This window comes from Poromitra crassiceps (assembly GCF_964638095.1).
Source record: "Poromitra crassiceps genome assembly, chromosome: 30".
Classification (NCBI taxonomy): Eukaryota; Metazoa; Chordata; class Actinopteri; order Beryciformes; family Melamphaidae; genus Poromitra; species Poromitra crassiceps.
Genome location: NC_139652.1, coordinates 16,336,830 through 16,360,694, shown reverse-complemented (window position 1 = coordinate 16,360,694; position 23,865 = coordinate 16,336,830). Strand labels below are relative to the sequence as shown.

General features: G+C 42.9%; 2 protein-coding genes across 2 annotated transcripts; one reads left to right on the top strand and one right to left on the bottom strand.

Annotated features, from left to right (window-relative positions):
- Positions 1-99: 99 nt before the first annotated feature.
- Positions 100-19,498, top strand: ric3b (RIC3 acetylcholine receptor chaperone b; the record flags this gene model as incomplete). The annotated part of the gene is made up of 6 exons (XM_083663180.1): positions 100-220; positions 1,087-1,313; positions 10,783-10,861; positions 11,815-11,908; positions 15,051-15,187; positions 16,303-19,498. 6 exons carry the CDS (start codon positions 100-102, stop codon positions 16,794-16,796), a joined length of 1,152 nt encoding a protein of 383 aa, XP_083519306.1. The 3' UTR covers positions 16,797-19,498.
- Positions 19,499-19,577: 79 nt separating this feature from the next.
- Positions 19,578-21,325, bottom strand: LOC310800435 (G2/mitotic-specific cyclin-B2-like; the record flags this gene model as incomplete). Its single annotated transcript, XM_083663031.1, has 7 exons — positions 19,578-19,697; positions 19,783-19,893; positions 20,014-20,209; positions 20,322-20,455; positions 20,564-20,797; positions 20,884-21,042; positions 21,161-21,325. 7 exons carry the CDS (start codon positions 21,323-21,325, stop codon positions 19,578-19,580), a joined length of 1,119 nt encoding a protein of 372 aa, XP_083519157.1.
- Between the last annotated feature and the right edge of the window lie 2,540 nt (positions 21,326-23,865).

The following is a 23,865-nucleotide window of genomic DNA, read 5'->3' as shown; positions in this document are numbered from 1 at the left end:
TCCACCTGCGTGTGTATAAGCTGTCTCTTTTCACCATTGTGATCTGTCACATATCGTGTGTTGTGTCGCTGTGGGGACGCGGACGGCTTGCTGGTCACAATGTCCATGTCGACGTTTCAGAAGGTGACGCTGGGGACGTGTGTGGTGCTGTGCGTCGCGCTGCTGCTACCCAAGATGCTGCTGTCCCGAGGGAAGAAGGATGCTGCTGAGCGGCCGGATGGTTTGTTTGCATGTCTCAATTAACACCGTCGGTTATTATGGGCTTTATGCGTGCCGGGCGCCAAGCTCCCGATTTATGCGTTTTTATAGCATGTTGATGATATTCTGCATCTGCGTACATCACCGTTGTCTCCTCCTCCTTGCAGTAACACTTTCCTCCCGGGCGAGGGCGCACTGCTGATATCAAATGACATGGGCCAAATACAGTGACCTCTGACCTCTTCTTTTGCACCATGTCAAATTAAAAGAGATTTTTTTCTGTACTATCTCATGTTCTTAATCATCCCATGTCATTTATTTATTTATTTGTTGGTTTATTTGTGTTTGTTTATAGGCTTGATGGAATGTGTGTGTGTGTGTGTGTGTGTGTGTGTGTGTGTGTGTGTGCGTGTGCGTGTGCGTGTGCGCGTGCGTGTGTGCGTGTGTGTTCGTGTTCCTTTTGATAGTTTTTAAACTTGTGTTTTTCAGCCACACACCCAAACTAATCACTAGGGGCCTCAGTCAACAATGTCAAAAATGATTGTTTTTTTATAAAAATGATTGTTTTTTTTATAGAGGTTTTAATCCATGCTTTAGACTCAAAGTACTCAGTAGTGCCAGTAGAGTTTTTAATCACACAAGCAAACCTGTGAAGCCGAAGACAAATTTCCACATTGTGGACAAATAAATTGAATTGAATTGAATTGAATTGAATTGAATTGAATTGAATTGAATCACATTTCAATGTGTGCTGTGAAGCTGTGTAAGCCGTTGGTATATCTCGGCCTCAAGATAAATGTGCACCATCTACAGTAAATAAGTACTAAAGAAGTTGTCCATTAGTCTTTTCACCGGGGTGTGTCCTCCTCTTCCCTCGGCCATCTCCAGGTCTGGGACGCTTCCCGAAGACGGCCCACCGTCAGATACCCCCAGACAGCCAGGGCCAGCGGGCGTCGGGCTCCCAGTTCTCCCGGGCCCACAACACCGAGGCCATCGCCCGGGCCAAGGGGGCCGGGACGGGGGCAGGGACCGGGGGCAAGTCCAACCTGGCGGGGCAGATCATCCCCATCTACGGCTTCGGGATCTTAGTCTACATCCTCTACATCCTCTTCAAGGTGAAACACTGCTGCTTCAACACACCGCTTCTGACTGAGCAAATGTGGAGGGAGACAGGAGTGTTTGGGAAAGTTACTTCTAAATGTAATTAGTTACTTCACTATGTTACATACCTTTAAAAGTAACTAGTGACTACAGTAGGGATGAAACGATTATACATTTTGATGGTACGATTATAGTCACGGTTTCACGATTATTATGCCTTACACTACGCCGGAAAAATTCACGCCAGGGATTCCGCTCGGCATTTTTTCAGACGGCCAATGCAGCCGGTAACGTTCCAGAATTCCGGCCATTTACCGGCCGCTATTAACACGTTCACTGCCATTGACGAGATATCTCGTCTTACAAAATCCAACGGTTGACTGCCAATGACGAGATATCTCGTCTTAAAAAAAAAAAAAAAAAATTGACGGTGGGACGTGGATCAACGCCCCCCACGTCTCCTATAAAAAAATTGGAGCCACTGAACGTGTACAACCCATTCCACCGACCCACTAAGTGGCGACTGCTCTCCAGACTAGAAAAAGCAGAGCCAAAACTGGGGAACGCGCGAGGAAACCATTCTCTCATACTGTAAAATGGATTGGCGAAAACGCTTTCGCTTTCGCGCATTATCGCGCTGGGAGCTGGCGGTGGGGGATTGCAAATTTGCATAATAGATTATGCGTGCAACACACTTTGAAACACCCGCAGAAAGCCCACAATCGCATGCAGCTTCATTGCAGCTGAGCTCACAATCGAAACGACTCATGCAGACTCGCCCAAAGAGCAGCCGCCAGCAGCCAGGCAGCACAGACAGGCAGAGCCTCGCTTGTGACAAACGCTGCAAAGCCACTAGAGACACACCCATGGAGGGAGGAGTTTGTAGGAGAGGGGGGTTTCCTGCTGCTATGGAGGAAATTACTGTTCAAAACTATTGTTTAGATGTCTGACGTCTTACGCCAAAAATAAATGGTTAAAGTGACTGTTCTATCGAATTTCACAAAAAGCCATTTATCTCAGAATAAATTTTCAGACGCTGAAACCATGCTGTATTCTACTGCTAATGCCTACATAACTACTAACTCTACAAACTAACTCTTTTAGACAGAGAAAGCACACATTCTATTAGTTCTTTTGAGATCATTTGTGTTCACAAAATCTTAGCAGAAAAGAATCCTCGGCTCTTGAAAGATGAGCCAGAATCCTCAAAAAAAAAACTTGGCAGAACCTACCTACAGTATTGAAAAAACGGCTGGCAGTGAATGTGTTAAAAAAAGGACGTTATAAAATAATTGTTTCCTAAATAAACGTCTTTAATCCATTTATTTCTCTATAGTCAGAGTCACGTTTGGTAGCCTATAAAGGAGAGCCATGCACTTATAGTTGCCACTAAGATGTGCGGATTACTTGGCCCCTTGTATTTGCACTGTTGCAATTCTAATGAATTACTCCTTTGTGAAGCAGTAGTCTAATCAGCTTGACTCTGCGGCGGGCCTGGCAACAGCCTATATCTTATAGGTCACACAATATTAGGATAGCCTATTTAATATGCTATTAATGATTGCATTTAAGTCACACAAGATTAGGCTATTTAATATGCTGTTAATTTATTCATTTATTTATTTGGTATATTTCCAACCGGCCACTGTGGCCGTTGACGTTTCAATCTACCTGCTCACTGCACGTGATACCGCCCAAAAGCCGGCAGTTACCGGCTAACGGAATCCCTGATTCACGCAGCAATATTCACGCTACTGTTAGTAGATAGGTTAACCATAACAACCTAGGAGGTGATTATGTTTTGTGGTCTGTGACACCTAGGAAGTTAAGTTGTGTTGTTGAAATAAATTAAAGTCCCTGGAAACCAGAAATATTTCTTTATTATTTAGCATTTTGAGTTCATCACATCACAGGACCCTATGTTAATAAGCCACCAGCCAAATTTGAACAATGATGAACGTCGCAAAGTATATAAATTTAGGTTTGACAGTCTGGCAAAAGTCATGAGAATCCATTACTTTTTAGAGTGTATTTTCTCCCGCGGAATGTGTGGGCGTGTCCCATCTGCAGCAGGGACATTTCTCTCCGAGAGAGAGAGAGAGAGAGAGAGCGCGAGAGAGAGGGGGGGAGGGAAACGGAGAAAGAGAGATCCAGTGCGTGTGTGTGTGTGTGTGTTCGTTGCTCGGAGAGGGAGGGCTTTCACAGGAGGCATGCCGCCGAGCGTTTCATGATGTGCACGTACCGTCTTTTCAGACCTCTCTCCTCTGCTCCGAGAGGGAGAGAGGAGAGAGAAAGAAGGAAATAAAGTGTGTGTGTGTGTGTGCGTGTGTGTGTTCGCGCGTTGCTCCCTATGGTTGCTCCACGCAGCGCATAGCGTACTGACTGATGGTCATCTGTCTATCTGTCTGCACGCGCGCACACACACACACACACACACACACACACACACACACACAGCAGCAGCGCCGCAGCAGGCAGAGGAGAGAGCTCTCCCTCTCAAGGTTCCACACCGCCGGCGATAAACTCGCAGATAGACAGATAGATAGATAGATAGATAGATAGATAGATAGATGGATAGATGTTGGTTCTTAAAAGAGCCTTTGTGTTGACGCAATGCGTAGTTAGCTAGCTGCAAAAAGGTGTGGGACCACTAGAACTCTGAAGAGAGATGGAGGCAGAATGTGCGGGACTGCGTGTTGCGTGCGTGTACAAAGGTTATATAGAGCTTATGACGTCATAAGCTCCTGCATTTTAGCACCTCGCGCACTGCTCTCTTCAATGAGGAAGTATCTTGTAGAATCTTGTAGAAAAGTGTCGATTTTAAGGCTTTGGGTTGAAAGTAATGCATAATAATTTCGGAGGCATATAATTACTAACATAAGACCCTAAATAACATAGTTAGAACGTTTTTGTGGATTTTGGTTTCCAGGGACTTTAAGGGTTGTGCGTCCTGGTAGCTCACCTGGTAGCACGCATGCCACGAAGGCTCGGCCCTTCGTGCGGCTGACCCGGGTTCGAGTCCGGCCTGCAGTCCTTTGCCGCATGTCATCCCCTCTCTCTCTCCCCACCTTTCCTGTTGTCTGCCTACTGTCCTATATAAAAATAAATATAAAAAGGAGAAATGCCCAAAAAATTATCTTAAAAAAAAAGAAGAAATAAATGAAGAGTGATTTTTTAAGTCTTCAACAAGAAGTTGTCTCCGTGTTTCCCTAGCACACAACTTCCACAGTACCATAATGTCCCTTTAACTTCCACAGTACCATAATGTCCCTTTAACTTCCACAGTACCATAATGTCCCTTTAACTTCCACAGTACCATAATGTACCTTTAACTTCCACAGTACCATAATGTCTCTTTAACTTCCACAGTACCATAATGTCCCTTTAACTTCCACAGTACCATAATGTCCCTTTAACTTCCACAGTACCATAATGTCCCTTTAACTTCCACAGTACCATAATGTCCCTTTAACTTCCACAGTACCATAATGTACCTTTAACTTCCACAGTACCATAATGTCCCTTTAACTTCCACAGTACCATAATGTCCCTTTAACTTCCACAGTACCATAATGTCCCTTTAACTTCCACAGTACCATAATGTCCCTTTAACTTCCACAGTACCATAATGTCCCTTTAACTTCCACAGTACCATAATGTCCCTTTAACTTCCACAGTACCATAATGTCCCTTTAACTTACACAGTACCATAATGTCTCTTTAACTTACACAGTACCATAATGTCCCTTTAACTTCCACAGTACCATAATGTCCCTTTAACTTCCACAGTACCATAATGTCTCTTTAACTTCCACAGTACCATAATGTCCCTTTAACTTCCACAGTACCATAATGTCCCTTTAACTTCCACAGTACCATAATGTACCTTTAACTTCCACAGTACCATAATGTCCCTTTAACTTCCACAGTACCATAATGTCCCTTTAACTTCCACAGTACCATAATGTCCCTTTAACTTCCACAGTACCATAATGTCCCTTTAACTTCCACAGTACCATAATGTCCCTTTAACTTCCACAGTACCATAATGTCTCTTTAACTTCCACAGTACCATAATGTCCCTTTAACTTCCACAGTACCATAATGTCCCTTTAACTTACACAGTACCATAATGTCCCTTTAACTTCCACAGTACCATAATGTCTCTTTAACTTACACAGTACCATAATGTCTCTTTAACTTCCACAGTACCATAATGTCTCTTTAACTTCCACAGTACCATAATGTCCCTTTAACTTACACAGTACCATAATGTCCCTTTAACTTACACAGTACCATAATGTCCCTTTAACTTCCACAGTACCATAATGTCCCTTTAACTTACACAGTACCATAATGTCCCTTTAACTTCCACAGTACCATAATGTCTCTTTAACTTCCACAGTACCATAATGTCCCTTTAACTTCCACAGTACCATAATGTCCCTTTAACTTCCACAGTACCATACTGTCCCTTTAACTTCCACAGTACCATAATGTACCTTTAACTTCCACAGTACCATAATGTCCCTTTAACTTCCACAGTACCATAATGTCCCTTTAACTTCCACAGTACCATAATGTCCCTTTAACTTACACAGTACCATAATGTCCCTTTAACTTCCACAGTACCATAATGTCTCTTTAACTTACACAGTACCATAATGTCCCTTTAACTTCCACAGCACCATAATGTACCTTTAACTTCCACAGCACCATAATGTCCCTTTAACTTCCACAGTACCATAATGTCCCTTTAACTTCCACAGTACCATAATGTCCCTTTAACTTACACAGTACCATAATGTCTCTTTAACTTACACAGTACCATAATGTCCCTTTAACTTCCACAGCACCATAATGTCTCTTTAACTTACACAGTACCATAATGTCCCTTTAACTTCCACAGTACCATACTGTCCCTTTAACTTCCACAGTACCATAATGTCCCTTTAACTTCCACAGTACCATAATGTCCCTTTAACTTACATAGTACCATAATGTCTCTTTAACTTACACAGTACCATAATGTCTCTTTAACTTCCACAGTACCATAATGTCTCTTTAACTTACACAGTACCATAATGTCCCTTTAACTTCCACAGTACCATACTGTCCCTTTAACTTCCACAGTACCATAATGTCTCTTTAACTTACACAGTACCATAATGTCTCTTTAACTTCCACAGTACCATAATGTCCCTTTAACTTCCACAGTACCATAATGTACCTTTAACTTCCACAGTACCATAATGTCCCTTTAACTTACACAGTACCATAATGTCTCTTTAACTTACACAGTACCATAATGTCTCTTTAACTTCCACAGTACCATAATGTCCCTTTAACTTCCACAGTACCATAATGTCTCTTTAACTTCCACAGTACCATAATGTCTCTTTAACTTACACAGTACCATAATGTCCCTTTAACTTCCACAGTACCATACTGTCCCTTTAACTTCCACAGTACCATAATGTCTCTTTAACTTACACAGTAGCATAATGTACCTTTAACTTCCACAGTACCATAATGTCTCTTTAACTTCCACAGTACCATAATGTCCCTTTAACTTCCACAGTACCATAATGTCTCTTTAACTTCCACAGTACCATAATGTCTCTTTAACTTCCACAGTACCATAATGTCCCTTCATAATGTCCCTTTAACTTCCACAGTACCATAATGTCCCTTTAACTTCCACAGTACCATAATGTCCCTTCATAATGTCCTTTAACTTCCACAGTACCATAATGTCCCTTTAACTTCCACAGTACCATAATGTCCCTTTAACTTCCACAGTACCATAATGTCTCTTTAACTTCCACAGTACCATACTGTCCCTTTAACTTACACAGTACCATAATGTCCTTTAACTTCCACAGTACCATAATGTCCCTTTAACTTCCACAGTACCATAATGTCTCTTTAACTTCCACAGTAGCATAATGTCTCTTTAACTTCCACAGTACCATAATGTCCCTTTAACTACCACAGTACCATAATGTCCCTTTAACTTCCACAGTACCATAATGTCCTTTAACTTACACAGTACCATAATGTCCCTTTAACTTACACAGTACCATAATGTCCCTTTAACTTCCACAGTACCATAATGTCCCTTTAACTTCCACTGTACCATAATGTCCCTTTAACTTCCACAGTACAATAATGTCTCTTTAACTTCCACAGTACCATAATGTCCCTTTAACTTCCACAGTACCATAATGTCTCTTTAACTTCCACAGTACCATAATGTCTCTTTAACTTCCACAGTACCATAATGTCTCTTTAACTTCCACAGTACCATAATGTCTCTTTAACTTCCACAGTACCATAATGTCCCTTTAACTTCCACAGTACCATAATGTCCCTTTAACTTCCACAGTACCATAATGTCCCTTTAACTTCCACAGTACCATAATGTCCCTTTAACTTCCACAGTACCATAATGTCCCTTTAACTTCCACAGTACCATAATGTCTCTTTAACTTCCACAGTACCATAATGTCCCTTTAACTTCCACAGTACCATAATGTCCCTTTAACTTCCACAGTACCATAATGTCTCTTTAACTTCCACAGTACCATAATGTCCCTTTAACTTCCACAGTACCATAATGTCCCTTTAACTTCCACAGTACCATAATGTACCTTTAACTTCCACAGTACCATAATGTCTCTTTAACTTCCACAGTACCATAATGTCCCTTTAACTTCCACAGTACCATAATGTCCCTTTAACTTCCACAGTACCATAATGTCCCTTTAACTTCCACAGTACCATAATGTCCCTTTAACTTCCACAGTACCATAATGTCCCTTTAACTTCCACAGTACCATAATGTCTCTTTAACTTCCACAGTACCATAATGTCCTTTAACTTCCACAGTACCATAATGTCTCTTTAACTTCCACAGTACCATAATGTCCCTTTAACTTCCACAGTACCATAATGTCCCTTTAACTTACACAGTACCATAATGTCCCTTTAACTTCCACAGTACCATAATGTCTCTTTAACTTCCACAGTACCATAATGTCCCTTTAACTTCCACAGTACCATAATGTCCCTTTAACTTCCACAGTACCATGATGTCCCTTTAACTTCCACAGTACCATAATGTCCCTTTAACTTCCACAGTACCATAATGTCTCTTTAACTTCCACAGTACCATAATGTCTCTTTAACTTCCACAGTACCATCATGTCCCTTTAACTTCCACAGTACCATAATGTCCCTTTAACTTCCACAGTACCATGATGTCCCTTTAACTTCCACAGTACCATAATGTCCCTTTAACTTCCACAGTACCATGATGTCCCTTTAACTTCCACAGTACCATAATGTCCCTTTAACTTCCACAGTACCATAATGTCTCTTTAACTTCCACAGTACCATAATGTCCCTTTAACTTCCACAGTACCATAATGTCCCTTTAACTTCCACAGTACCATAATGTCTCTTTAACTTCCACAGTACCATAATGTCTCTTTAACTTCCACAGTACCATCATGTCCCTTTAACTTCCACAGTACCATAATGTCCCTTTAACTTACACAGTACCATAATGTCTCTTTAACTTCCACAGTACCATAATGTCTCTTTAACTTCCACAGCACCATAATGTCCCTTTAACTTCCACAGTACCATAATGTCTCTTTAACTTCCACAGTACCATAATGTCTCTTTAACTTCCACAGTACCATAATGTCCCTTTAACTTCCACAGTACCATGATGTCCCTTTAACTTCCACAGTACCATAATGTCCCTTTAACTTCCACAGTACCATAATGTCTCTTTAACTTCCACAGTACCATAATGTCTCTTTAACTTCCACAGTACCATCATGTCCCTTTAACTTCCACAGTACCATAATGTCCCTTTAACTTACACAGTACCATCATGTCCCTTTAACTTCCACAGTAGCATAATGTCCCTTTAACTTCCACAGTACCATAATGTCTCTTTAACTTCCACAGTACCATAATGTCTCTTTAACTTCCACAGTACCATAATGTACCTTTAACTTCCACAGTACCATAATGTCCCTTTAACTTCCACAGTACCATAATGTCCCTTTAACTTACACAGTACCATAATGTCTCTTTAACTTCCACAGTACCATAATGTCTCTTTAACTTCCACAGTACCATAATGTACCTTTAACTTACACAGTACCATAATGTCCCTTTAACTACCACAGTACCATGATGTCCCTTTAACTTCCACAGTACCATAATGTCCCTTTAACTTCCACAGTACCATAATGTCCCTTTAACTTCCACAGTACCATAATGTCCCTTTAACTTCCACAGTACAATAATGTCCCTTTAACTTCCACAGTACCATAATGTCCCTTTAACTTACACAGTACAATAAGGATAATGTCCCTTGGCTTTAACTTCCACCTCTGCATCCCTACTAGTGACATTACAATTACAAAGCTATTGGAAGTAGAGCTGTCACTTTTTATTCGAAATTCGAATTTAACTTCGAATGTGGGGGAGGGAGGGCATGTTCGAATGTAATTGACCTGTTCGAATTTTTTTTTTTTTTTAATTAAACATTTTTGTTTTTTATTTTTTTATTTTTTTGCAGGCCAGGCCAGTTATAATAATAACAACATTGTTTTCTAACTTAGCATCGATGCTAGCGGGACTTACCCAGCTATCGTCATTGCCTGCTTACTGCTGCTTGCTGGTAATGTTAATCCCATGTCAGAAAAAGTCTCCAGATTTGTCGCTAATGTTAGTCTCTTCTGAGAAAGATTGTCTCCAGGAGGGTCTGAAAAGTTGTCTCGAGTTGGATGCAGCCAAGTTTGTGAGGCAGTGTTGTGACTGTGAGCGTCCAAGCTAACACAGCAGCGGAGAGGAGCTGACTGACTGGTCCATGAGGACAGCTGAGGATTTTTTTTAAATATTCTTTAAATATTTTATATTATATTATATATATTTATTCGATGTAACCGGCAGGCGCGGACTGCATAATCGGGCACGTCGGTCCGGTGCCCGGTGGCCTGGCCTGGCCTGGCCTGGCCTGCAAAAAAAGAAAAAAAAAATTAATTAACCAAAATTAACCAATTAACTTCAAATATATTCGAACATTTTGCAGGCAATTAAAGTTTGTTCGAACTTTATTTTGGGAAAAAGTGACAGCTCTAATTGGAAGTAACTTGTTGGAGTACTTATTGTGATAGCCGCTTCAAAAACATGCTGCCTGCAGCAACATGGCTGCATTGCAAAGTGTGTCGATCTTTGCTTTAAAATGGAATTCTTATTTTTTCAGATTCCCCTTCCATTTTCTCCACAATTGTTTTTTACTTTAATGTGTCACCCGTCTGTACATACAAACACACATACTCACACAAATGCGCTTGTGGACGCACACACACACACACACACACACACACACACACACACACACACACACACCCTTTTGCCCTGTGGGTTGTTGTTGGAGTGTTGTCGTTGTCTCCTCAGATCACATCGAAGGGGAACAGCAAGCCGGCAGAGAGCAGGTTTCCCTCAGTCAGATCAGAGAACATGAAGAGAAAGATCAGTGAGTATCAGTCATTCTCATTCTCAGGTCATGTTCTGAAGATGTTCTGTGTGATGTAACAGGTGGTGTGCAGGTGTGTTATTCTGTGTGATGTAACAGGTGGTGTACAGGTGTTTTCAATCGTTTGACCAATGACTTTCTCCAACAAGAGCTGTGAGACCACAGTTATCTTGAACTGCCTGTAGGCAAGGATAGGAAATGAATGGGGACTCAAGGCAACAACAAAACCTCCAAGGGTGAATGATATTTCCCCTGAAACAGGAAGTAAGGGGGAAACAAAAGGATAGGTAGGGTTCCCAGGGATCCTTGAAATCCTTGAAAGTTTGTGAATTTGAGAAGTAAAAAAAATCAAGGCCTTGAAAGTTTTTGAAAATAGACATGGGTCATTTAAAGTGCATGAATCTATATATTTTGCGTAAGAATACAAATTCATTTTTTTTGTTTTTGTTTTGTCCACAACTCCCACATTAATTAATGTGAATATTTGTCATGAAACGATAACATTAATTAATGTGAATATTTGTCATGAAACGATAACATTAATGCTGTAAAAAATGTAGTGGGCCCAACAGAAGTAACCTAAACCCCTGCTGCTCCACTGAGACACATGTACGGTCATCTCAGAAATCTTGGCAGTTGGCATGTACGATCCTCTGCATATAGTTCACTAGTAATGATAAGATCAAGTTTATATTGCTTGTTTTCTAGTGTATTGAGTTGCCTAAATCATTGTAAAATGAATGGCAATTTTAACCAGCCCATCATTGTAAATACGTTTCTGTTCTCACCTGTCTGGTTAAATAAAGGTTAAATAAATACAAAAAATAAATACAAGTAATACACATTGGCTGTGCTGTTCACTTAGAAAATACCCACAAACATCCACATATTGATGATTCTGGTTTTCCCTTCCTTTTCTCTCTCTCTCTCCTCTCTCCTTCACTTCCCCCCAGCTGACTTTGAGCTGTCTCAGCTGCAGGACAAGCTGAGGGAAACCGAAATGGTGATGGAGAATATTGTGTCCAACGCCAACCACAGTCCTGACAGGTGGGTGTGTCCTGACAGGTGGGTGTGTCCTGACAGGTGGGTGTGTCCTGACAGCCAGATTTCTATTCCTAGGATAGGGTCGGGACTGGGGATGACCACGCCCCAAACTCATTTGATTGGTCGCCGCAAGTGCTTCTTCCTGAAGATGTGCGGCAAGTACTAAAAAATGGGTTAAGATTAGGGTTAGGGGGTGAAAAGTGTTGAGCTCAGGTTGTGCTTGGGCTGGTGGCTTAATGGGTAAGGAGCTTGCCTTCCAATCTGAGGACAGGGGTTTGCTTCCCGGTCAAACCACACACAGTTGTAACAAGCATTTTTCCTATTTTAAAATATTAGGGTTCGGAAAGTACAACAATAGGGTTTGGGTCGGGTCGTGGTTAAATAAGAAAACCCTAATCTTTTTTTTTTTGTAAATAAAGTTTTTATTTATTTACACACACTGTAATACATGAACATACTTGGTTCCATGATATATTCACAGCAAAAAATAAATAAAATAATTAAAGCAATATAATATAATATAGCCACATCACAGCATCCCAGCCGTGCTATGAGCAAAGAAGCGGTCCCATGCAATTTTGAAATCATTTCTATCATTGACTCTTGCCAACATGTGTTCATATGATACTATTTCTAACATGAATTCTACCCACTTTTTTTTAAATCTGGAGAGGATGTACTTTTCCATAATCTGAGAATCATTCTGGCAGCTGTGACCACGCCTACATTTATCACTGCAAAGTCGTACTTGGATATATTTGGCACTTCTGTTTGGTCCCCCAACAGGCATAACCTTGGTGACACAGGCACCTCCGAGCCCAACCATTTCCCTATGTAATCTATTACTTTTTCCCAAACCGGGTAAAGCAGTTTGCACTCCCATATTGCTGTAGAAACGTTCCCGTCTCTGCCTGACATTTACAACATCAATTATTGGCCATCAAACCCATCCTGTGAAGCTTAGAGGGCATAAAATAAAACCTGTGTATTAACTTATATTGAGTAAATTTCCCCCTCGCCTCCTTTATATATTTCCCCGTATTCGCTAATATCTTTAACCATTCTTCCTCACTGATAGAAAACCCTAATCTTAACTACATCTTTTTTTACTTGCCGCACATTTTCAGGAAGAAGCAGTTGCGGTGACCAATCAAATGAGTTTGGGGTGTGGTCATCCTTACCCTATCCTAGGAAAAAAAATCTTGTGTCCTCCTGACAGGTGGGTGTGTACCTGCATTAGTAGCGAAGAGAAGAGACTTAACTGTGAAGCGAAAAGCAACAACTAAAAAGTAGCGATAGGCTGTTTTGCAGGAAGAATGAGCGGGCAAGATAATTTAATGGCTGCGCAAACGAGGCAGCCAAAGTTTGCAGTTTTAGTCGTTGAATAAAGTTGATGTTTTCACCCCGGGTCTATTTAGCTGTTGCACACATTCCAAATGCACCAACCACAAGGTCCGTGGTTGGTCAATTCATATGTTTGTCACACATCCTTTTTTTGTCTTGGGGGCGGCCGTTAACCACTTTTGAGGGTTGTGTTCCAGACGTTGGTATCCTCTCCGCTTGGCACTGCCAGACTAACCTGCGTTAACGAGCTTGGCACTGCCAGACTAACCTGCGTTAACGAGTCTCCCCGTGTTTTCCCTGACACCTCATTATTTATTTAGTACCTTTTAACATTGCATTTAAATCCCGCCCCCAGTGCAGCAAACATGTTTAAACTGAAAAGCTGCGTCCACATGTATTGCACTAATATAATTGTATTTTTATATTCATATTCAACACCAACCTACATTTTCATTTATTTGTTTATTTGAATAGGGTACACGTACACGTACATATAGTGTTCACAACATAAAGTGTCAATAAACCTATGATGTGTTGTACCAAAGCATGTATAGCCCAGGGCTAGTTTGCAATGCCAGTCCCTAAATTGACTTATTACAAGGACATTTACATGGATGTGTCACTTTAAAGGTCTTTTACTTTGCACTTTATAATTTATAATTTGAAGATTGTCTTTCGCTCTGCTCGATATTTTGCTATTGCTGTGATGGCCGCGCTGCATCCTGCACAAAGACAAGTTCCTCGCTTGTAACATGTTTACTCACTATGGCTATTCAAATAAGCTATAATAATATTAAAATAAGCTTGAATCTTGAAATCGGCAAATCCAGTAAATACATTTTAAGATGGAACAAGAAAAACATCCACAGCCAGGACATGAAAGCTGTACACAGAGGTGAGCTCCTCTCTCTCTCTGTGTGTGCTGTAGGTCTCTCTCTCTCTCTCTCTCTCTCTCTCTCTCTCTCTGCATGTGCTGTACGTCTCTCTCTCTCTCTCTCTCTCTCTCTCTCTCTCTCTCTGTGTGTGTGCTGTAGGTCTCTCTTTCTCTCTCTCTCTCTGCATGTGCTGTACGTCTCTCTCTCTCTCTCTCTCTCTCTCTCTCTCTCTGTGTGTGCTGTAGGTCTCTCTTTCTCTCTCTCTCTCTCTCTCTCTCTGCATGTGCTGTATGTCTCTCTCTCTCTCTCTCCCTCTCTCTCTCTCTCTGCATGTGCTGTAGGTCTCTCTCTCTCTCTCTCTCTCTCTCTGTGTGCTGTAGGTCTCTCTTTCTCTCTCTCTCTCTCTCTCTGCATGTGCTGTATGTCTCTCTCTCTCTCTCCCTCTCTCTCTCTCTCTGCATGTGCTGTAGGTCTCTCTCTCTCTCTCTCTCTCTCTCTCTCTGCGTGTGCTGTAGGACATGAAAGCTGTGCACAGAGGTGGGCTGTACGCTCCTCTCTCTCTCTCTCTGCATGTGCTGTAGGTCTCTCTCTCTCTCTCTCTGCGTGTGCTGTAGGACATGAAAGCTGTACACAGAGGTGGGCTGTACGCTCCTCTCTCTCTCTCTCTCTCTCTCTCCCCCTCTCTCTCTCTGCATGTGCTGTAGGTCTCTCTCTCTCTCTCTCTCTCTCTGCGTGTGCTGTAGGACATGAAAGCTGTGCACAGAGGTGGGCTGTACGCTCCTCTCTCTGCGTGTGCTGTAGGTCTTTCTCTCTCTGCGCGTGCTGCTGTATGTTTTTCTCTCTCTCTGCGTGTGCTGTAGGACATGAAAGCTGTGCACAGAGTTAGTCTCTCTCTCACTGTCTCTCTCTCTCTCTGCATGCTGTAGGGTGAGGGGAGTGACCGCCGACCAGGAGGAGAATCTGCTGCTGCAGCTGAGGGAGATCACCCGCGTCATGCAGGAGGGCCAGCTGCTGGAGGACGTAGCTCCACACACCAACACCAGGGACAAGGAGGCCTGGGAAGGTAGAGTCACACTGAGCACTTTAGGCCGGTGGTTCTCAAACTCTGTCACGTCAAGGAGCCCTAAACTAACCTTGCAAGCCCGCTGGATTCTCGTGAGATCAGATCGCGCGACGAATTGTGTTTTTGTGAAACGCACCCCATCCATCTGGCAGCGTCAGGTTACCCCTAAACTGACACAAATTAGACCACAAATTTTGTCCCATGCCCCCCCCGATAAGATTTTTGGTTTTAGATGTTTTATTAGAGAAAGTCTATGAAACCCAAGACCAAAACAGTCATACATTCTGTCATTGTGTTACTTATGGATGGAATTATAGTGAGGACCGGTGGGGGTCCCCGGACCCCACTTTGAGAACCACTGCTTTCATCATCATATCATGAAAGCACCAGAGAAGAGTGTCCTATCCCACCTGATCGAGACGCTTTAGATTCACTCTTTAGATTCATTTTAGATTCACTCTTTAGGTTCAGTCTTTAGATTCAGTCTTTGATCTCTGGTGGTTTGCAGCATTGGGAGAGAGTTGTTAATATTAATATCGATTAGACTGCAATTCCATTGTAATGGCATGTAAATGTTTAGATTGTGTAATAGTCCCTGTATTGTATATGGGTACTTCCAAGTCAAGTGTAGTATTTTTTTGAATGCTGCAGAATTGAGGGTAAATTTCAGGGAAATGTGGATGTCAAATTATTGACTCTTGAAACTCCTCTCCACTCTAGAGTTGCAACTAACGATTATTTTCATTATCGATTAATCTGAAAGGTTATTTTCTTGACTAATCGATTAGTCGTTTGGTCTATTAAATGTCACAAAATGGTGAAAATATGTTGATCACTTTTTCCCCAAAGCCCAAGATGACATCCTTAAATGTCTCCTTTTGGCCTGACCAACAGTCCACAACCCAAAGATAATAATCAGTTTACTGTCATAGAAGACTAAAAACCCCAGCAAATATTCACATGTACGAGAAGATTTGTGTAACTCGTTTTCCTTAAAAGATTTGTCTAAACGATTAATTAATTCTAGAAAATAGTTGATCATTTGTTGTCGATCGACTAATCAATGAATCGACTAATGGTTGCCGCTCTACTCCACTCTGCTGCTGTTCTCACAGATGTTTCTGAAGAGCCTGGTCAGCAGTGGGAACATCCCTACTGTCCTCATCACCACAGTGAGCACAGCGCTCCACAGGCAGAGAGCCAGGCCGAGCGGACAGAGGCGGACGGGGGCGACGACTCGGCGGAAAACCTCCCCACAGTCGAGAGAGAAGCCGACGAATCAGAGGAGTCGAATAAAGACGAAGCGAGAGAAGCCGCTGTCGCAGCAGCGGGGAGAGAAGACGACGCGGGGCCCGAGCGGCACTCTCAGGCCAGGAACGACATGGAGGACTGGAACGACCTGGGGGAGGGAGGGGGTGAGATGGATCTGGGCGTCCCAGAGGAGGAGCTGTCCGTGGTGCTGGAGGAGCTGGAGCTCACGCTGAAGATGACCTCCACCATGGAGCAGGAGAAGATGGAGGACCTCACCCGGCCGGCGGAGGCCAAAACCAGCTGCAGCCAAGTCAGACGGAGGAACAAGAAGAGGAAAGCAAAGAGGGATTTTCACTGACTCCCACCTGGCTGCCTATGAAGCTGAGCCTAGTTTCAGATCTGGCTGTCTATAAAGCTGAGCCTACTGTAGTTTCAGAGGGCTTATCAAAATACACAGGCAGTAGCATGGACGTTGGCAGTAGCATGAAACCTATTAGAACAGAGGTTACAAACGAGCAACATAGCCAACCTTGTTTTTCTTTACTTGAGCTGAATAAGTGAGACAGTTTCAATTTGACTTCCTTTCATCACCAAGGTCAACTTTATCCATCGGCTAACTAACAATGGAACAAATGTGATACATGGTCTTAAGTCCAAAACACATCGGCAACGTATGAAGTGCGCCAAAACAGCCGCCTCATATTTTCGATGTACAACCTCACACGTGCGTCGTCTCCGTCCACGTTTTTCCACCCTGTGGTCAGTCGGATGAGCTATGTGCTGCTGTATGGCAGAGGTTCTCAAATGTTTTTCAGCCAAGCACCCCTTACATGATAGAAAATATACCGGGAACCCCCTCATTCTGATTTGTGATTTTGGGCTAAGCTTAATTGTTTCCACGGAAACGTGCTTGACTTTTAAATTGATAGGTTTTTGTTAGATTAGAATGTAATCCATGAACCATTTTAGATTTAAAGCATAACATATTTTTGTTGAGCTATGAAGCTTTTGCACACAAAAAGGTTTTTAAAAGGTTTTTATTTTTATTTTCCTGAAAATTTTATTTCCCTTTTCGCGGACAAAGTGCCAGCAAGGTGCCACGGACCCCCATTTGAGAACCAATGTGCTAGGGGTGTCACATGCACGTCATACTTGCTGCCGCTGATGTGTTTTGCACTTGGGTAGTTGAACACTTTGATGTTTTGGGGGGAAAACCAGGGGTCTCATTTATAGAAACAGTTCATCGTAATTTACATGATGCTGTCAATGCACACGATGTGAACGAAGGTCGTTCACATCGTGTGTTTCAAACGGCATCTGGTTTATGATTTAGGCCTATACATAAAGAGAGTAAGTTAGACAATGTCATAAATGTGTGCAGTTCCTTCTATAAATAGTGGAGACATGTTTTGAAAAGTGTTGTTTAAGAGTGTTAAAGAGATAACCGATAATTTCACGTTTGTATTTTAAAACTAAGTTCATAACAACCTGTAGTTTATGCACAGCTGAGGGTGAGAAAGGCTAAGATGTAGTGAGCAAAGATGGATGATGTAATATTCCATCGCTCTGACATCACTATTGTGAACACAAAACAAAGAACACTTGTGACTCTTCAAATATTAATTCATTTATATAAAGATATAAAGATAAAACAAACTTCACAAACATACATCAAATGCTTTGACATGTCAAATCACAGGTTATTAATAGAAAGTGCATTAGCCATTTAGCCAATACAAACATAAAGGCTTTTATACAAGCAGAAGCAGTCTGCAGATAAAACTAAATGAAAAGAAACATGGAAAAATGACTTTTATACAAGCAAAAGCAGTCTGCAGATAAAACACAATGAAAAAAAGACATGGAAAAATGGCATTTTATGTAGTTTTCCTTGTAAACAACTCGTTTTGTGCACAGTAGATATTATTATAGCCCATATATATCCTCTATATATAGCGATACCAATAATAGTGACAAAGATAATTTTCCCATTATCAGCCGATAATTTATCAGTTCAATATATATAAACAGCAACTTTAGCTCAGATCATGACAAATCCCTCTGAGGAAAAGGAAATGTGGGCAGAAGTGGCTGTTGAACAGTGGGAGGAGAGGGGACATCCATTTAGTGAATGCTAGGAGCACAGATTAACAGATTTTATCACCAAACGTACAATTACTGTAATTTACATAGATCATTGTGCTTTTTTCAGGCTGGACATCCACCCGCCCGTGATGTCCAGAAATTAGAATGTAACTGGGCCAATCAGGAACCTGCGTCATAGTTGACAATATAACCGACCAATCGGGGACACAGCCTGCAAAACAGTAGCTGAAGCAATGAGTGGGTAACGTTAACGCTATTAGAGTAAACACAGCCACAAGTGCAGTTATTGCAGAAAGACTCAATAACAGTTAGAGAAGAACAGCAGTATGTATCCGCTGAGTTTCTCAGCTGAAAACACGTTTTCACCGATTGGATTTGGTGACGCTGATTGGCTGAAGGAGTTGTCTGTCAAGGCAAGTACTCCCGCCCACACTGGCTGTGTGCTGCTGAAAGTCCAGACTGATCATAGAGTGAAACAATGTGAGCTCATGCTATTATAATGGTCTTACCAGGCTATAGCACATTTGCTAGCTACTATACCAAACTGGTAGACTAACACCACTGTCAATGAGCAACGACTCAAAAAGTCCTTTTTAACCTGTGGTCTTTATGTTCAAGTTGAACATGGAATCATGTTTTATTTTAACTTCCTGTGGTCTTTATGCTCCAGTTGAATATGGAATCAAGTTTTATTTTAACAAATGAGGCCCCTGGACTTGTTCCATTTGATGCTACAAGTGTGAATAGATCATTCCACTCTGCTGTATTTAGAGAAAAGGGACCTGCTGGATTGCATTAGTGTCACTTCTGTTTTCTTTGTAAACCTTGTTCTTGAAGGAGAATAATGCTTTAGATAAGTCTTCCCTACCTAGGATATTTTTGTTTTACATACTGCTGGCACTATCAATTATTTAAAGATTTACACTTTTATATAATTAATGTATTACTCCTTCAATGTTTATAAGAGCACCCAAGTCTGCTTTGTTTAAAACACTGAATAACCTAAATAAATGTATCAAAAAGAGCATCGGTGTCACTTTGTGTTGAAAAGTGGTTCTTGATTTGCAGCGATGTTCTTCATTGCTTGGGACTCGAGCTCAGGATGGCAGCTGATCTTCATCAGCTGGCTGCTGCTGTATTTCGTCTGGACAGCCTGGAGGGAAACACAAGGTATTATTAGGCCATGCTAAAAAACAGCGTTCATCTTATTGAGACTTCACTGGAGGCAACCAACTCACCAGGAACTTTGTTTTCCCCTCGTTCATCGCCACCACATTCTTTGCAATAAGCTGCATGATGGGCCTGAGGTGGGCCTGGCTATATGTCGAGTGGCTCTGTTGTAGAGGAGACTGCAACACAAGAGAGAGAGAGAGATCAGAGTACTGGCATTTGACTGATGAACTCATGTTGACTTGGCTTCAGTTAACCTTTGAATCCATCTGTAGGCCTATAGACTTCAGTCAACTCACCCAGGACAGTCCATCCAGCAGGAGCTGGGAGAGACAGAGGGCAGCAGGACAGTCCATCCAGCAGGCGCTGGGAGAGACAGAGGGCAGCAGGACAGTCCATCCAGCAGGCGCTGGGAGAGACAGAGGGCAGCAGGACAGTCCATCCAGCAGGCGCTGGGAGAGACAGAGGGCAGCAGGACAGTCCATCCAGCAGGCGCTGGGAGAGACAGAGGGCAGCAGGACAGTCCATCCAGCAGGCGCTGGGAGAGACAGAGGGCAGCAGGACAGTCCATCCAGCAGGCGCTGGGAGAGACAGAGGGCAGCAGGACAGTCCATCCAGCAGGCGCTGGGAGAGACAGAGGGCAGCAGCGGCAACCTCGGAGGGACGGTAGTGGACCATCTTGTAGTCGATCAGCGTCACCTCCATCAGGTACTGGGCCAGCCTGTTGGTCTCTAAATAGGACTAGACAAACAGAAGAAGGTCACTTTGATAGCCTTGATGACATCAACTACATGAAGACAGTAGACAAAATATATATTTATGGCAGTTGGCATATATATATATACTCACGCTTGCAACCTTTGAAGCCCTCCTGAAGAAGTCCAGGGGCAGAGGGCGTCCCAAGTTGAAATTGAGGCTCCTTAGGATCACCTCCTCCATTTCCAGGATCTGGGCCTCTGTGCAACTTTCTGTGCTCCAGGCAAATTCTCCAACCCCTGGACTCCAGATCTCCTCATACTTTGAGGCCAGAAACAAGGCAGTGATGCCAACTAGCTGCAGCTCGCTCTCAGGCACCTCCTGGACCTGCAGCACATATGAGAAGAAGAGTGTTAGCTAAGCTGCTAGTTCACAGAAGATGAACAAAGAAAACGTTTAAAACAAGTTTGTACCTGGAGAAACCGGTCCAAGATGGCGATGGAGAGGTATAACGTCTCCTGCACCAGTGGGGCGTGGGAGTGGACCCGGACCATCCAGTCCACGACATGAGCTCGCATGCGTCCGGTGATTTGGTAGCCCCGCAGGTAGTTCCGTCGCACGGCCTGCTGCGTCTGTGGAGACAGAACACCTCGTCATATAAAATAAACACGCATGCATACCAGCTGAATTATTATTATATTAATCAATCAATCAAAAGCATAGTAAGGGCAAATAAAGAGCATGTATTACCTCAAGGAGGTACAGATAGGGATAGATATCATTGACGTATTCCGAGCAGAGCCCTGGAAAGTCTAGATCCCAATCATCAATGTCCTTGATATCCAGCGTCTCCGAGACAGCCTGGCCCATGTCCTCTTCCTCCATCATGGAGACATCAGGTGTCTCCTCTGTCATGACGGGGAGCGGCTCTTCAGCTGCTTTCCCTTTTGGCTTGACGGACCGTTTGGCTGCAGCTCCAGGCTTCTGAAGGAACAAAGTTCAATTGAGTGTCACTCAGTCAGGCAAACTGTTTATTCTCCCCAATTGTACTTGGCCAATTCCCCCTGCCGCCCCACCCCCTCTGCCGATCTGGGGAGAGCCGTAGACACACACGTGCTTCCTCCCGAGTCGTGTGCAGTTAGCATCTTCTTTTCACCTGACAGCGGGGAGCTTCACCGGCAGGACATGGCATGTGGGAGGATCACGCTATTCCCACCAGTTCCCCTCTGCCCAGAACAGGTGCCCCCGATCGACCAGAGGAGGTGCTCGTGCGCAGCAACCAGGAAGTCAGGCATATTGTTAGCTAGTTCAACACAACACATGTTGCTTCATAGCTTTACCTTTGCTTTAACTGCCCTGCGTGGGCAGTTGGTCCGCTCTCCAAGGACAGTTCGGCTCTGACCAGCTGATGTCGGTTTCCCCCTCTGTACGGGATTTTCCGCACCCCTAGGCTGTTAGGAAGAAGCATTCAAAACAAAGAAGCAACAACACTGTAAGGAGGATGTGGGGCAGCTGTTCTCCACACATACCATATTATAGACCAGAACTGCACATCCAAAGCGTCAAGGCCGCGCCCCTTTTTGGGGGATAGAAAGAATGAATAGCGTTGTTGTGATGGTATTTTTGCCGTGTTTTTAGCTAGCATAGACAAAATACCAATTCATTAATTTCGGGTTCAAGTGTTTTTTTGGTTTGATAAACATGTCTACTAATTATTTTGCGACCTTGCCCGAACCTGAACGGTCGAGATATATGAATAAATTAAGGTTGACTGGACTGTCGTCATGTCCGTTCAGCCTGAGTCAAAGAGGATTTCCGCATTCCCCCAAAAAGGGGCGCGGTGCAGTGCGATGACGCGTTGCAGTTCTGGTCTATGGTATATGACACACCCACACACACCCACACACACACACACACACACACACACACACACACACACACACACTCACACTGTGCCCCTTTACAAAATGTAAAGGTGTTCCCCAGCAGCATTTGGCCTGGCCATGACCGTCCAAACCTACAGCGCCGCATGTTTTATGAAAAGCCTCAGATCTCAAAAAGTATTTTCTGTGGAGTCCTAATTGCTTTTTCAATGTTTTCCTGGGAGAGCAGGAAGCAGCAAAACATGTAAACACTTGTTGGATGCCTGGATGTTGATCAAAACAACATGTTTCCTGCTGGTATGAACGAAGAGCTTAATTTGACTCCATTCCTGTAGCTGGAGACATAGCCTATATCTGTAAACACTCGTCTATCAATAATGACTAGTACAATGATTTATGAACGGTTCTACACAACCTGATACTCCCAATGTGCTACAGTTGATTTCCATACAGATTTTTAAATGTTTAAATGTTGTTTTGAAATATGTATATATGTTCGCATAATGTATTTATCCAGGATATAATCGTATCAACACCATAGCCATTACGCATTCATGATCATGTGTGACATAGTCTACCTATTAACTGTGCTAATTGCTGATTGTGCCCACCTGTCATGTTGTCAGTCACAGCCTTGTTAAGACCTGTCTGTTTCAACCATTCTGCATTTGCACACTGATGAAGGCCGGACGGCCGAAAACGTTTTGTTGCTAAAGAAAAAGAAAATTAAAAACGATATTCCTTGAGTGCGGTCCCCATCTTTTCATTTAATTGGATCAAAACATAGACACACATGTGATGCTTATTATGCTTTTAACCCGCCCGTAAGCCTCCTGCAACCTTTCGCTTGAGTGGTTGGCCAGTGGGCACGTCTGTAAAGGGTAGACTCGTGGGGACTCATAGAATCCATTCTCATTTAGATATATTGAGGTGAGAGGTCAAGGGTCCCCTTTGAAATTGACCACATATGCCGGTTTTTCAAAATGCATTATTTAACCCCCTTCCCGACAAGGTAGCATGGCATTGTTGGTCCCAATGGATGCTGTAGGTCTTACAGTCATACCCTATAAGTATCTTCACTCTAGATTTAAGAATGAGCCTGCTAGAGCTAGAGTCATATCGGCCGCAGACGCCAGTAGAAAATCTGGGACATTTTCAGGGACAGCTCCAGCCGGGGACAGGTCACCAAAAACGGGGACTGTCCCTGAAAATCGGGGACATCTGGTCACCTTAGTCTGGCATCAGCGGTCAGTCCGGCTATGGAGATACCGATGTGGTTGTCGACATGGAGGACCTTCTTCTGGTGGGCGGCCAGTTCAGACTGGGCTCTCTGTAGAGAGAAGGAAACATGACACAACAAGCATGAGTTATCTTCTATCTCCATAAGTGTTGTCCAGTAACTGATACTCCACTTCTTGTGTCCTCTGATTAGTGTGTTACTGTTCATGTATTGAATAGCTCTAGGTAGCCATAATGGCATCTGGTCAAGGACTACAGATGACAATGTGCCTTTTAAGCCAACTCTGAAACACTGAAATAGAGTGAAACAGCACATCCACCAGAGTTAAATAC